The following is a 15,160-nucleotide window of genomic DNA, read 5'->3' as shown; positions in this document are numbered from 1 at the left end:
TTGTGAAAGTACTTAAATTATAATTATAAATATATACTTATATAATATTATATATACTTATAATATATATATACTTATATATATATATATATATATATATATATATATATATATATATACTATATATATATATATATATAATATATATATATATAGTATATATATATATATATATATATATATATATATATATATATATATATATATATATGTATATGTATATATATATATATATATATATATATATATATATATATATATATATATATATATATATATTATATATATATATATATATATGCAATCATGAATTTGAGAGAGACAGTATATGAAAATTAAATATGATATAGGTGAGACTAGTCACATCATTAGGTCAAAAGTCACCCAGTGTGGTAACAGAGGGTGTCACCCTACGACAATAATTTAGCATTTTCCCTAATACTTTATTATTTTAGCTGCATTAAGCATTGTTTTTTTTTTTTAAATTTGTGTGTGTGGTGTCCTCACTCCATAGTGCTATTCTTTTAGGTGGATAAGGCATTGTTTTAAAGTATTTTTGTGTGTGGTCATCCTTCCAAATGGTGTCACTCTGGATTAAGCATCAATGGGTGTGTCATCCCTCTATGGTGTCACTCAGTGTGGACAGCATTCCTCCTCCTTCTCCCCCCCCCCCCCCCTTGTGAAGATAATGGGTGAAATTTGTCCTTACTCCCCTAAAATGTAGAGCTAAATTTTTCCCCAAATTAATGTGTCTCACTGTATGATAGTAGGCCTACATGTAAATTTTGAAACATTTTACAAGAATGGAAAAAAAAAATTGCTACACGTATTTTACAATATCTGGTTGACATAGGGCGACAGGTAGAAAAACATGACTTCCATCCCTAAAGTGAAAGTCTCAAATTCCATCCCATTGGCTCTGGCTAGTGGCATGTTGTGAATGGCCCTGTGGTGCTGACCACATTATCACTATACATACTATGGTCAAAGAAAAAAACCCACCCTATGGATTGTCAAGTCAATAAGGACTATACACACCTGCTGAGAAAGTCACTTTGGTTTTGTCCATAAATGGCATCACGTCTAAAAAAAAATACGTCAAATATATTTGAAATTTAAAAAAAAATACTGTCCAGTTGGGTTTAATTACAGAATAAGTGAAGTTCCCCTTTCAGACGTAATGATCCATAGGGCAGATGAAGTAGAGTTCAAATGTTCAAATGGACGACCCCATAAGGCTTCACAAAAGAAAAGAACATTATATATATATATATATATATATATATATATATATATATATATATATTAAACTAATATAACATGTAATTTTTCAGTAGAAAATTAGGGAATTTCATTATGGGGATGTAGTTTGTGGGTGTTAGAGTGGTTCTATTTTAATTATACTAATATAGATATTTCACGATATCTATACGGCCTGTGTAAATTGGAGGACTCAGAATTTTCAAATCTTGTTTAAAGAAGTGTCCTCTGGGGAGGGGGGCATTTCCATCAACAACATCTCTATCCTAGGGAGGGGATTTCAGCATTTGTATTTAATGGCGAGGGGTTTGCGGGGTCGGTAATTTATGGAAAATGTGACGTCACACTATTAACAGGTAAATACCCCCCTTCCCCTCTGTCACACGTCGTCACAAAAAGCCAGACCCCCCTAAAATGACGTCACATCTCAGCCTACAACCCCCCTCAGAATTGCTGTTGGATTTTTCTTAAAACATTGATATTTTTCAAAAAACTTGTCAGAACTCTGTCAACATTACTATTTTGAGCAATTCCTATTGTTATTAAAACCGTTTTCTTAAACTCGAAATAATGGCTAAAATTCGTTTTCTAACATTGCTTTTTTATAATGCAAAAGTGTGACGTCACACCATCTGAACCCCCTCCCCCTCCCCCTCATCACACACCGTCACAAAATTACGGACCCCCCCCTCCCTCCTACAAGTGCGACGTCATTTATGGACGACCCCCTTTTTAATAATCATATTTTTTGTACAGGAAGGTGTAGGTTGAAGTAGGCAGGGGCGTAGCGAGGGGGGGGGGGGGGTGGGGCGGGGGTGCCGTCCGCACCGGGTGACACCTTTTAGGGGGGTGACACCAAGGCAAAAAAATAGCAAAATATATAGAGAAAAACTTGAGGGGTGGGGGTGCAAATCGAAAACTTGGGGGGGGGGGGGGGTGTGCAAATCGAAAAGTTTGTCCCCGGGAAAGGTCGCTACGCCTCTGGGGGGTGACACCATTAAGTGCCGCACCGGGTAACACCCGACCTCGCTACGCCACTGGAAGTAGGACATCATTTTTGGAGGAAATGATTTCTCGCGACGATTTGCAACGATTGCGATTGTGGGGAGGGTAAAAAGCGTTCATCAAATAGCGTGATGTTATTGATGGACAACCACTTTTCAATATTGCGTTTCTTTTTAAAACATCATTTTAATTTTTTGTAAACTAGCGTCAACGAGTGGAGGCTACTGTAGTGTTCTGTCATTCCATGCACTTCCTGTTTCTCTTTATGGTTTAAGAGAGGACAAAACACCGCAATTAAAACTTTGCGGTGATTAGTATTCTACTTGTACAATAAAATATAAACTTGTATCTACCTCATGATAAATGCTTGTTGTGGTTTAACACCACTAAAAGGTGATAATAAAATTATATTCCCTTCGCTTGAACGTTTGCCATAGATCTATTCTAGATCTCTAGATTTGATGCTTGAAGATCAGCAGAAAAAAAAAATCCAAGCCAGTCTACACAACAAAATCCTACAAAAAAAAAAAGGGGCCTAAATAAAATTACCATGGTTTAGACTCTAGATCTAGATTAGATTCTAGTCAGAATCACCATTTTTTTTATTTTGATATATGGTTTACCAAATAAAAGGTAATATAAAATAATAGACTTCTAATCAAGGCCATATGATTCTTCAAGAGAGGCTAGAAAAAGATTCTGAATTCTGGGATAATCCTATTTCCAAATGAATGTAGAATGTAGGCGTAGAATGTATGTACTATGTAGATCTAGATCTAAAATCTACCAGAGATCTAGAGATTTTAGATTGATTCTAAAAATTTTTAGACCTCCAGTCTTAATTAGGGCCTATTGTTTTTTAGATTTTCATTGAGCCCATGTGACGCCAAGTCAAGTACAAATTGTCAATGTATGTGTTCAGAGGCGTAGCGACCCTTCCCGGCGCCCGGGGACATACTTTCAATTTGGCGCCCCCCTCGGGAGCAAATTTTCGATTTGCACCCCCCCCGCCTCGAACTTTTCATTTGCACCCCCCCCCCTCAAACTTTCGATTTGCACCCCCCCCCTCGAACTTTTCATTTCCACCCCCCCCCCCCTCAAACTTTCTATTTGCACCCCCCCCCTCAAACTTTCGATTTGCACCCCCCCCCCCTCAAACTTTTGATTTGCACCCCCCCCCCTCGAACTCTACATTTGCACTCCCCCCCTCAAACTTTCAATTTGGCGCCCCCCCTAAGGTCGGCGCCTGGGGACATATGTCCCCCCCCCCCGCCCCCCCCCCCCCCCCCTCGCTACGCCTCTGTATGTGTTGACAGTTTTGAGTGTTGAGTCACTGTTGTAGCCAGTTATTATAGTTTACCAATATGTGTAGTCACAGTGTATGTAGTGACAATGACATAGTTGCTGTACTCATACTAGATATAGGCCTACTGTCTTATGAACCTTTTTAAAAAGGGTGATACTGTAGCCAGTTTTTTTGTTAGTTAGGCTAGTAAGTAACCTAAATCAAATTTTAATGTAGATTTAGGCATATGTGTACAAGCGCATTCAAAAAGAAAAAAACCTTACAGTCAACTCAAAAACTGATTACTAATTTTGGACCCAACACTAAACTTGATAATCTACCAACAACTGAACACATACTTTACAGAAGAATTTGAGACACTAGTACTTGCACCTAGATTAGTATACTAATATGGGTCTAGTCAAATTATTAAATTTTGCAAAATCTCAGAAATTCATTGTATTTCTTAAAATTAAAATCATGAAAAACTGGACTTATTTTAGGTGTATACTTTGAGATAGAATGCAGTTTTATGGAGCTTATGTTAAGCCCTTTTATTTTTGTTTCTATCAGACAGAACTGAATCAGAAATGACAAGCAGCGAGAATGAGAAATTGGACATCCCCAAATTTAAATGGGTTGATATTACCCAAGACTTCTTTTCTGCCAGCAAACATTTACATCTTGGGGAACTGGTGCATGACTGCTCGTAAGTTATTTGGCTTTTTTAATCCATTAAAATTCTTGAAGTTAGCTGGTATAGTAAACCTACTGCAAATCTATTAGTTTAATCATTTAGGGGCTTAAAAATTATTTTTTTCAATGTACTCTTTCCCCTGATTCAATACATTTTACACCTTTGCTATATATTTTAACATCTTATTATTGGTCTTACAATCTTTATAGTTATAAATGCATATTGAAAAAATTTATTCTTCCAACAAAAAATCAAGATTTGGGTTGTTTGAGGCTATGTCTGCTATAGAGATGATGGACCCAAAGATGGATGCAGGGATGCTTTGTAATCAGATCAAAAGAAAAGTTCTTACGCTAGAGCAATCAATAAAGGTTACTTATTTTATTGTTTGTATTTGTTCAATACCATTATGAAAATTTCAAAGTTTGGCAAAATGTTGCTCTTAATTTAATACACTTCTCATGTTAGTATTCTGTAAATATTTTACTTTTCTCCCATCACTACATATTAACTAGGAAAGAATTATTTTTCTATTGAATATTTTCTTAAAATTTCAATTTTTTGGTCAGCTTAAAAAAAGTCTTGTTTTTGTTAAAAAATATTTCTATTTAAATATGGTTTTAACATTTAATATTTAATTTGCAAAAATTGTTCCATTTGTCTCCATATTTTATTTTTACACATAATAAGGTTGCTTGTTTATTCAGAAACACATATGCCAACAAACTAAAAAAAAGTTAATGCTCGGAGAAATGTAATTATTTATTTTCTTACCAGGAAGGTTGTGTCAAAGTAGAGAATCTGGATTATTCAGAACTTATTGGCATAATGGATGCCTCTTCAGCTTGTTTAGTGAGTTGTATGTTTAAGTTAAATATGGTTTACAATAAGTATAAGCTTTGGTATTTTTGGCAGTCAATCTTGAAAATTTTATTTAGACTTTATATTTGTAACTGTAAACTAAAACTAACTCTTAAATTGCTACCACTTTGAGTATTAAATAAAATAGTGTTTCGGTGAAATTAAGCCAGCTGGCTATCAGTTAATAGTTGCTTTCTTATTTTATTTATTGGGAGTATCTTTTATTGAAGAGAAACACTTCAGTTACAATTACTATTGTTTTAAAATAAAAAATAAACAAATATTATGAGGGTGGGGGAGGACTTAAAGTGTCAAAATTTATGGAATTTATGCCCTTAGCCCAGAGTTATAATCAGAGATATTTGTAAACACACCTAATTATCAAGTCTTTTGAATCAAATACAATTAGTAACCTTAAAAAAATCTTTGTTTTAAGCCAGCATTAATTGTGTTAACAATAATTCTCTTTAATCAGTAATCTAACAACTCTCTGAAATAAGTAACACCTACATAAGGTAAATTTTTCTTCTTGCAGGTGACCTGGATAGAAGGCCACTCATTGGCTCAAACTGTTTTCACCAATTTGTACCTCCATAACCCATATGTTATTGAAGACAGATACCTCAAAGCATTTTGTATTGTTATGCTTAAGACAGTAGATCACATTAGAGAACGAATCAACAGGGCTGGAACAGTGGAAGAGGTGAACTTTGAACTGTTTTGTTTCAGTGTATGAAAGTCGAGTGGCAAATTTTATATTGTGCAAGTTTGTCACTATATGACCAGATGGGACAGTATGGTCAAATGATAGAGCACAGCCCGAAAGTCTTGAGCTTTGATCCGGGGCTTGAATTTGTAGGATGTCAGTGAGTGCACCCAGTCCTAATGGTTACTCTACTCACAATTGGGAAAGTGATGCCGGCTGGGATAGTGTTGACCACACATTCCCAGAGGATTGCAGTAGTCAGGAGGGAAATATTGTTACTAATCGTCAAGTCCTGAGTTGAACCTTGGGCAGATGAGGCTTGTTGGCTGGGTACATCAACCCATCTAGGAGAGAAAACTCCCAACAGAAGTGGAGCCCCTTAGGTGATAGGATTACCAACTCTGTTTTTCATTTTGGCACCTCCTTCAACACAGCTGATGCAAAGTTATGTAGGTAATGCCTCACCCTTGGGCTCATCAGCTGTATGGAGAGAGGGGGCCTGTAATATGGGCATGACTTGGGTCTTTCCTATTTTCTGCCCAAGCCTTGCATCTTTATTTCAAAGGCTCAATTACCCATCCAATCTGACTATGAAGCCATATATTGTTATTTTAAAAAATCCAAGGTTCAATTATCTAACCTAAGTAGCCATTTATTTATATATTTAAAATGCACTTAAAATTTATTCCATCTTGTGTTCTAGGAAGATTTTCAGCCCATGTCATATGGCTTCAAGATGGCTGGAGATGTTTCTGAGACACGAGCATTAGGTATGATCAAGGAGGTTGAAGAAGAACTAGGAAAAATTAGCAAGGTAAGGGTTAGTTCATGTAACCAGTTCTTAGATTATTTCTAGTTCTTTGAGAGTTTTTTTCACTAGACTTGCTATGTGTTCAAATCTATATTTTATTGCATAGAGTACAAGATCCAAAGCAGGTGAAGATAGATCAGAGTCCCAAGAAAGGCAGGTGAGTTGAATTTTTATCGAAGAAATTTTTTAGTAGAATTTTTTAACGAAGAAATTTTTATTTTAAATCACCGACATAAGCTTGGCTAGAAAAATATTTATTGTGGAAAATTTAATTTGGTTTTCTATTTGCGTGGTAATGCTGACACTATCTGTTTTCTGTTCAAATTCAGCATAAACTTGTCACAGCAGTCCATGTCCGGCTCAAATTTTACAGGTTATTCTACTCGGCATTATTGTCATTCGCTAAAGAAAAGGTAATTAAGTAACAAATATATTTAATACATACTTGTTACTGTTATATTAAGTGTTCCATATTAAAAAATCGCCTGGTGTTCACAAGTAATGGTTTAATCTTTTCCTTAATTGTTACTACTTCCCCATTTCTGTGTTTATTTATTGCAGTAAAAAATTAAATTTTTGTTACAGTGTGAGGGCTTACCTTTGGCACAAAAACAGTTGAATCAACTTGCTGAGCTTATACCAACCATCACCGAGACAATATCTCTGGGGCTGCTGGAGGAATCAACACCAGCATCCAAAAATGGTTAGGTTTTTTTATTTAGGTTTATTTGTTTACTGATTAGAGCAGTGATATCTGATTTGGGTGACAAGGAAGATGCGCAACAGAAAACTACACAAAAATTTGTGCAACGGAATTTATTTTCTTAAAATCAATCATTTATAAACATTAGCTATGAATGATTACATGTACATTGTAGAAAAAAAAATCCTTTCCAAAAAATAAAATTAAATTAAACTATATTGGTATAGTTAGTTGTTTTTGTGCAGTTTTCTGTTGCGCAGTTTTCTGGGAACCTTGATTTGTTAGCTACAAATATTGAAAGATGATTCATGGATTTAAAGGATTATGGAATTATTTCTCACCAATAGATTATCCAACAATTATGGGGTTTGAACCTCTAATTAATCAGAGATTACTGCCTCCAACATTTCCTCGCTACACCATAATCAAGGCTAGGGTAGATTCCTTTAATTACATGTCCACATTGGTTCAGAAGCTGCTCTTCATCACAACTGTCCCTGATTTAGGATATTTACACAATATTTTGGTAAGTCCATTGTCGTCAATTTAAAAACGTTTTCTAAATAATTCACATTTATTCTAGTTATTGAAATGAAATCCATTTGTAAAGAATATTTTCTTCTTAAAATATTTATTTTTAAAAAAGTATAAATAATATAAATTGTATCTTGAATTCTTTTGTACAGTAGTAACTCCAAATAGAGGACTACATTTTTCTTTTTCCTTTTTAGGAAGCTTTCACTGAGTTCAGCAAGTCCTCGCCATGTGTTTTATCAAGATCTTTATTGCAAGTAAATTACAATTTTACCATTGATCGTTCCAATACTACTCGAACAGATTATTTCATTAGTATCATCCATTGAATTATGTTTTGTTGAAAGAGTTTACTGTGATATTTTTTCATTCTTATAATTTGATAAAAGTAATTGTTCTTGTTCCAAACAAGTAACAACACCATTTTAACCTATATTTTGTTTTGGCCTTGACAGTTGTTGTTATTGCCACCCAATAGAAGAATATTTGGCACCCAGAGTGTTGTTGATGCGCTGAAAGAAACCATCCGCGGGTTCATAGCCCCTCCTGGACTCTCACCAAAGTAAGAAAATGTATGTCATTTATCATCCAGTCACAGCTGTGGGTACAGCCTTGCTTGTCTGCCAGTTAAGAGACAAAATACTTCTGTAGTAATGCTCTAAGTACAAGTATTTTAATGAAAAGTAATAGTGTAAATGTAAAAACAAATTATATTTTATTAGTCCATTTGGCCAAAAAAATCTGAAACCCCAAAAATCAAAACAAAAAACGGATTGGTGTTGTGAAATCACATGAAATCACAGCATGTAAAAGTTTTTATTTCATTTTACTTAAATTTGGTTCCAAATTAACACAAAACTCAAGAAAATAGCAAAATTGTTGTTTATATATGTCTTTACAGTGTAAAGAAAAACTCAATATATGTTGTAAAAATACAAACAAAATTCTAAAACTAACTAGTATTAACACTCTTTGGTTAGTTTCAAAAGCATTAAATAACTAATAGCTATTTTAAAAAAAAGCAAGTACAGTGATTTGTAGTGCTTTTGAAGATTACTTAGATTAGCATATTTGATTGCTATTAAAAAAATTGGATAAAATTTTGACTGAAATGATTGAATAGGCAGATTTTGTAGCATCATTCTTAAGAGGATATAAGCAGTGTTTATTTCCTTGAAAGCCTATTGGCGTAAATAATTGCACTGCTTAATTTGTCGCTATGAGCACCACCATATAATATGATATATATATTTATATTAGGCAAAAATTTGAAAAGCTATTGAAAATTGTTCTGTTGTATAATTTTTACCCAAACATCTGTGCATCAGGTCCTCTATTTACAACCATGCTCAAGCTAAAGAATATATTGATGCCCTTCTGACCCGAGCAGCAAGACCATTTTGTACATTGTTTCAAATCACTGGTCACAACAGAGCCAGACAGAGGGACAAGTGGGCCCACATTTTAGAAGATTTGTCAAACATGCAAGAAGAGGTCAGGCCTTTATGTATTTGTATGGATCATTTATTGTAATTTGTCAAATGTGTGATAATTTAGCCAACATTTTAGAAGATTGTCAAACATGCAAGAAGAGGTCACGCCTTTGTTGATATATTTGTGGGGATTGTTTGTTGTCATGTGTTAAAGATGTTTAATGTTTTGGTATAGTGTGATAATGGTTATGGGGTAGGATGACAAGGTCTTGGGATTGTTACCAATGTTGATGTAAGATGTAACATGTATATAGATCAGGGGTTTCCAAACTACGGCCGCGGGCCAGATGCGGCCCGCTGTGTCCTCTCATCTGGCCCGCTGAGATCTTTTTGTCCACGGAAAAACCATTTGTTGGTGATGGCTGAGGAACTTTGCCCAGAAAAATCAAAGACATGCCTGGAAGAAACTGGCCCCCGAACTGAAATTTGATAGTTAATGCGGCCCTCGGACTGAAAAGTTTGGAGACCCCTGATATAGATAGTTGGCTGGTCTGTATAGAGAGGAGTCTTGCTAAAAAAAATATCAAGCAAAAGGTGAATGTTTGGTAGAGAGGATAAGAAACATCACTTGAATAGCTCATGTTTAAAATATTGTGTTTTATGGTCTAAAGTAAATCTAAATAATTTAGAGTTGGGTAAAAAAAACAATATAATGCATATATCCACAATTTTGAGATGGTGTAGTTAAGAAGTATAGAACTTGATTGTTAGCCCAAAATTCTTGGTTTCAGTTCAAGAAGTTGAAGTCAATTCAACATTTTTGAGTCCACGTAGCTTTTATATATACCTTACTACCTTACTCTGGCTAAGGAAAGTAAAAGCATAGAACTGACTATAGAAATAATTGAACTCTACATCATTTGCTGTGTTGACGATCCTGACTGGGAACTTTACTCTTTTTCAATTACATTTGGTTACGAACTTCCATTTTTAATCTAAATGTTACAGCTGTGTTTGTTGTTTTGACAGGCTGATAAGGTAGATGCCTATCTTCACACGCTCCTGGTAAAAACAGAGAGAAATCGGAACCACCTGGCGTGTTTTGGTACTTGGGTGTTGTTCCACACACTCAATGCAATGATCAACTATACCTTATCAGGCTTTGAACTGGAACTGTATGCCATCTTTGAATACCATTATGTGTACTGGTATGTTTATGTGGTGTCTTTGTATGGCAATGGGGACACATTTGGAAAATAATTAATTTGCATAAATTATTGTTTTATACTTATAATGTAAAAAATATACATACATAAAAAGAGCTTTAAAAATCTTAAATATTATAATTTTGTATTTCTTTCACATTTTATAAAACTTTGTTTAAATTCTCTGTTTGCTTATGTTAATTCACCAGGTATCTGTATGAAATTTTGTATGCATGGCTGGTTTCTACCCTTCATCGAGCAGACAGTTTTCTCCTTGAAGCGGAGAATGCTCCAGGTGTCTTATCATTTAACTCTTCAATTCATGTATCACAAATTATTTAATTAATTTGTTATTGAAGCACAGCTTAGGTTACCTAGGTAACACATTTTGTTAATTTTTTTTATTGCTGTATCCACAGACATGTCAGTCAAAGGTAGAAGTAGCAAGAAAAATAAGAAGAAGAAAAGAACAAAGACCCTGACAAGGGAGCTTACCATTGCCCAGGCCTATCAGCAAATGTTTGGTGGATATTACAAAGTTTGTTATAAATAGTTGACGCATCAACATTCAAGCTGCCAGTTACTCTTTTTGTAACACAGGATAGTGTAACTTATGCTGATTCTGTGATCCCGTACAGGAGCACATAATTTTTATATTCCTAACGTGTTTTGATTCTTTCAACCCAGGCTATGATAGTTACTCTTTTGTAACACAGCATAGTGTAACTTATGCTGATTCTGTGATCCCTTACATAAGCATATAATTTTTATATTTCTTACATGTTGTTTTGATTCTTTCAATCCAGGCTGTGATAGCTTTCCAACTGTGTGGGAAGTTGAAAGAACCCAAATTTCGGTTTGACAACGAGGAAGTGCGGTACAGCCACAGATTTGCTCCATTTGCTGCTGTACTGACACCACCCATGGTGCACTACAGCCAATACAAAGTAAGGGAACTCTTTTAGTTTTACAGTCTGCATCAACTTGTTTGTTATTTAACGCAGGGTATTTTATACTGCCAGAAATCAGTAAAATTACTCTTTGAGAACAAATAACCGTAGCACTGTTAAAAGCAGAGTTTATGACTGTGACATATCAAAGATGTGTGGCAGTTGTAATGCAGAGCAAGTCTTTCATTGTGACTACAGCCGATAGACTACTTTTTATTGACCAGCTGAAACTAAGATGTGTAACTGTTCTGTTCAGAAATGTTACACTTGAGACCACTGTGTCCCTAATCATGCAGTGACCAAGTTAAACTAACATCTGTATTTGTTCTATTAGGAAATGTCAGACTTGCGGCGCTATGATCCTCTACCAACAACCCAGGATCTCTTTGGTTCAGCCTACAAATGTTTCTGTCAAGCTAAAGAGCTGCTAGATTCTGTGATTCCACAGTCAGAGGAGGTACATCGTTTGGATTGTTACTTCTTTAACCAAGCACTATTTTATCTAAATTTAGAGTATCTGCTGTATTTAAATAATTGTTTTTAAACCTGTTATCCCAAATTTATTTTCCAAGGTTTACCAGAAATATTCTCTTTTCTTCCCCCCCCCCCCCCCCCCCTCCCCACCATTACTAAAACAGAATGTTTTTTCCTTTTATTTGAAACACACACATAGAATATATAAATGGTCATCATAATTTAATATAATATTTTACGGGATTATTTATTTTTTAAGGAAAGAAAGTTTATATATTAGACACAGTAATAAATTACTTTTCTACATGAAAAATACTCTTCATTTGGTGAAAAATTAGTTGAAAGTTTATAAAAAAAATTATAGACCACAAATTCATTCTTGAATTAGATTAGTAGGCTACTAGAACAAATATTTATTTTGATAAAGAACAAAAAACTATTACAAAACACAAAATTAACACCAAAATAACCTCAAGACAAAAAAACACAATATTAATATGATCAAAATATGCAACTAAAACCTTGTGATTCAGAAAAATTACAGATAACGTGGACAAAGTATTGTCAAACTCTTAGAGAACAGTCAGTCTTGGAGGAAAGATTAAAAACTGAAACTATGTTTTAACTAGACTACAGTTTTAACACTATTGTGTATTGTGTGGCAAATTATTTTTTGTTTGTTGAAACCAATTCAAACTGTTGTATAATATTTCATATTGATATGTAACATTTCATTTTGTTTGTTTGAAATAGATTCAAACAGTTATTAAAATTGCCAAGACCAACTTTGTGGTGATGAAGCTGGTAGTTAGTGGTCATAAGGAGAACTCCATGGTAAATACTGTTGTAGTTTTAGAGCTCTTTTTATATTTAATATAAACAGCTTAATACAAGAGTTGAAAAGGTTTTTTTAAACTAGTTTTGTTAAATAATTTTTTTTATTTTAGTATAATTTTAGCTCTTCTAAGAAGACTTAGAAACCTGATCAAAGCTATTTTTTTGTTAGTGGTTCTATCTTGGCCCCGACCATATCTTCATTTTTATTTCAAAGATAATGGCATGAACTAAATACCTTGATTCTGATAATATACTTTAAAGAGTATTTTGGATTCTTCATTGGGAATGTTTTTCAATAAACATTAGAAAACCATTTTTTCAATTGTGCTCTAGTTATAAAGGTTCAGTTTTTTGCCGATAATTTTTGTATCTTGTGCTCTCTAATTAAAAATTTTCAGCAGCTATTAAACAACAAAACATTTTTAAAAAATTATTCTTTTGGTATTCAAAAAATTGAATTCATTATATGATTTCACAAAAAAAAAACCAATTTAAAATTTATTTCTAAGGGTTACCATATTTATACCATGTATGTGAATTCTACCCATTATAATCCTAATAATTCACTTATGTTCCACCTGTAATGCTAATATTTCTCAATTGTTCATTTTCTGCAGGTACCGCCTGAGTTTGATTTTTCCCAACACAAGATTTTCCCTGTTATCAAAGTGGTGTGAAAATTCCAGCAGCTCATGTGTGTTGTGGTCTATGTGCGTGTATGTGTATGCCTGCTCACAGCTGATTGAATCCAGATATTTATTTCATCACACTTGTTCATGCTATTTTTAGCATGCCGTGTGATTGTTTTATTTCTTTAATGCTAAACATTACATTGGGTAATAAAACAAAAGTTGGATGAGATTATATTTGTCACTCTTTGTTTTAACTAACGGTTAAAAAAAAAGTGGATGGGTGATGTAAATGTCTGTATGATCTTTATAGTTTAAATTTTTATTTATAATTTTATTCATTTTGTTTTAAGTCGATATTATACTGGTTAAGTAGTTTTAAAAGTTATGAAATTGTAATTACTGCTATATTTTCAAAATATATTTTGTGTATTAGTAGTTGTGACGTCAGTTGTTTTATTTTTTCTAGTTAGTTGATGTAGACTTAGAACTGATTTGACATTAGAAACGTAGCCATTAAGTTGTTTTTTTTCAAGTCCCAATCTGTTGTGTTTTGTTTTATTACCCCGTGTTGATGCATAATTAAACCAAATGTCTGATCACTTTGCTGGTCAGTAGTTTCTCTGTGATGGTCATGGTTAAATGTCATTTTTAACACAGTTATCCTTTCTTGATTCAGGTTTTTAAAAAGATTTTTATGGTTTTTTTTTAATGTTTAACATTACTTGCGTTTAACAATTTCCCTGATCTGTTGACAGTAACAGTCAGTTGATATCAACTGACAAATTTTAACTGCATTGATTTAATGAAATTAATATTTCCTCTCCCCATTCCATGAAATAATACTGCAACTGGTCTTGAAAAAAAAAAAGTTTAAATAATATTCAGACTTGAACAAAATTTAATGACTACATAAAAATTGAAACAGTTCAACCCCCTCCCCCATTCCATGAAATAAAAATGGAACCTGACTTGAAAAATAAATTTAAATATTCAGACTGTTAAGCAAAATTTAATGACAACATAAACATTAAAAGAGAAAAAAAACACTGCCAACTTTGATTTGAAAAGTTTAATGTATTCCATGATGTCATCACATTGTATGGTTATAAAGTTTGTTTGTGGAGAGAGGTTGAGAGCTGAAGGAATATTAAAATATAGCCGGGCTTCTTTCACTGTAGTTTATGACCCCAAATAATTTTAAGGAGAATTGGTATATCTCAATATGGTGGTAAAGTATTATATTTTGTTAAGGCTCTGGGAAACAATAAACAATGTTTTAGAGTCATCAAAATTCACATTTACATACTTGATATCAACATAATTTATTTAAATATAAATTTTCTGATATTTGTTAAGCATGATGATTACTAAAGAAATTTCTTTCTTTTTTTTAATATAGTTTTAAAAAAATTTCCATAAATGTTTTACTGTGAAGTGAAAATTATGTCAAAATCCCCTAGCTTTTTTTAGAAAACATTTTTCAGTGGAGAAACAATTTAAATTTTTTTTTATTAAAATTCACATTTAAAATACATTAATCAAAACAAAATATTATTTAAAGCATATTTAAAATTTCTATTTCCTTATCCACGTGTAAGATAATTGTTTTTTAATTAATTCTTTGAGATCTTTTGTGGTTTAAGGGGCAATAACAAATAGTGTTAGAAGCCTTGTGTTAAAAGGCTTACTCAGTGAGTTAAGAAGATAGAACCAATGTATGAGAAAGTGAGAATTTCAATTGTTTATAGGACGTACAATCATGTAGTG

The 15,160-nt window shown here is 33.3% G+C and overlaps 1 protein-coding gene across 2 annotated transcripts; it reads left to right on the top strand.

Moving 5' to 3' along the window:
• Positions 1–2,519: 2,519 nt before the first annotated feature.
• Positions 2,520–14,667, top strand: LOC131943227 (N-alpha-acetyltransferase 35, NatC auxiliary subunit). 2 transcript variants are annotated; one of them, XM_059303243.1, is made up of 20 exons: positions 2,520–2,658; positions 4,128–4,259; positions 4,504–4,618; positions 5,025–5,099; positions 5,644–5,811; positions 6,518–6,628; positions 6,732–6,782; positions 6,955–7,038; positions 7,211–7,328; positions 7,676–7,854; positions 8,060–8,119; positions 8,318–8,424; positions 9,191–9,356; positions 10,325–10,503; positions 10,710–10,795; positions 10,920–11,038; positions 11,307–11,447; positions 11,785–11,907; positions 12,678–12,758; positions 13,379–14,667. In XM_059303243.1, the coding sequence occupies exons 2-20, from the start codon at positions 4,141–4,143 to the stop codon at positions 13,436–13,438; spliced, it is 2,142 nt and encodes a 713-aa protein (XP_059159226.1). In that variant the 5' UTR covers positions 2,520–2,658; positions 4,128–4,140; the 3' UTR covers positions 13,439–14,667. The 2 variants fall into 2 exon arrangements, with proteins under 2 accessions (XP_059159226.1, XP_059159225.1); XM_059303242.1 differs by having other exon boundaries at positions 4,124–4,259.
• The last annotated feature ends 493 nt before the right edge of the window (positions 14,668–15,160 follow it).

The sequence above is a fragment of the Physella acuta genome, unplaced genomic scaffold, assembly GCF_028476545.2.
Source record: "Physella acuta isolate Inbredline_101_S28 unplaced genomic scaffold, ASM2847654v3 ptg000448l, whole genome shotgun sequence".
Taxonomy (NCBI): domain Eukaryota; kingdom Metazoa; phylum Mollusca; class Gastropoda; family Physidae; genus Physella; species Physella acuta.
The sequence above is the reverse complement of the archived record's forward strand: the minus strand, read 5'-3'. Positions and strand labels throughout refer to the sequence as shown.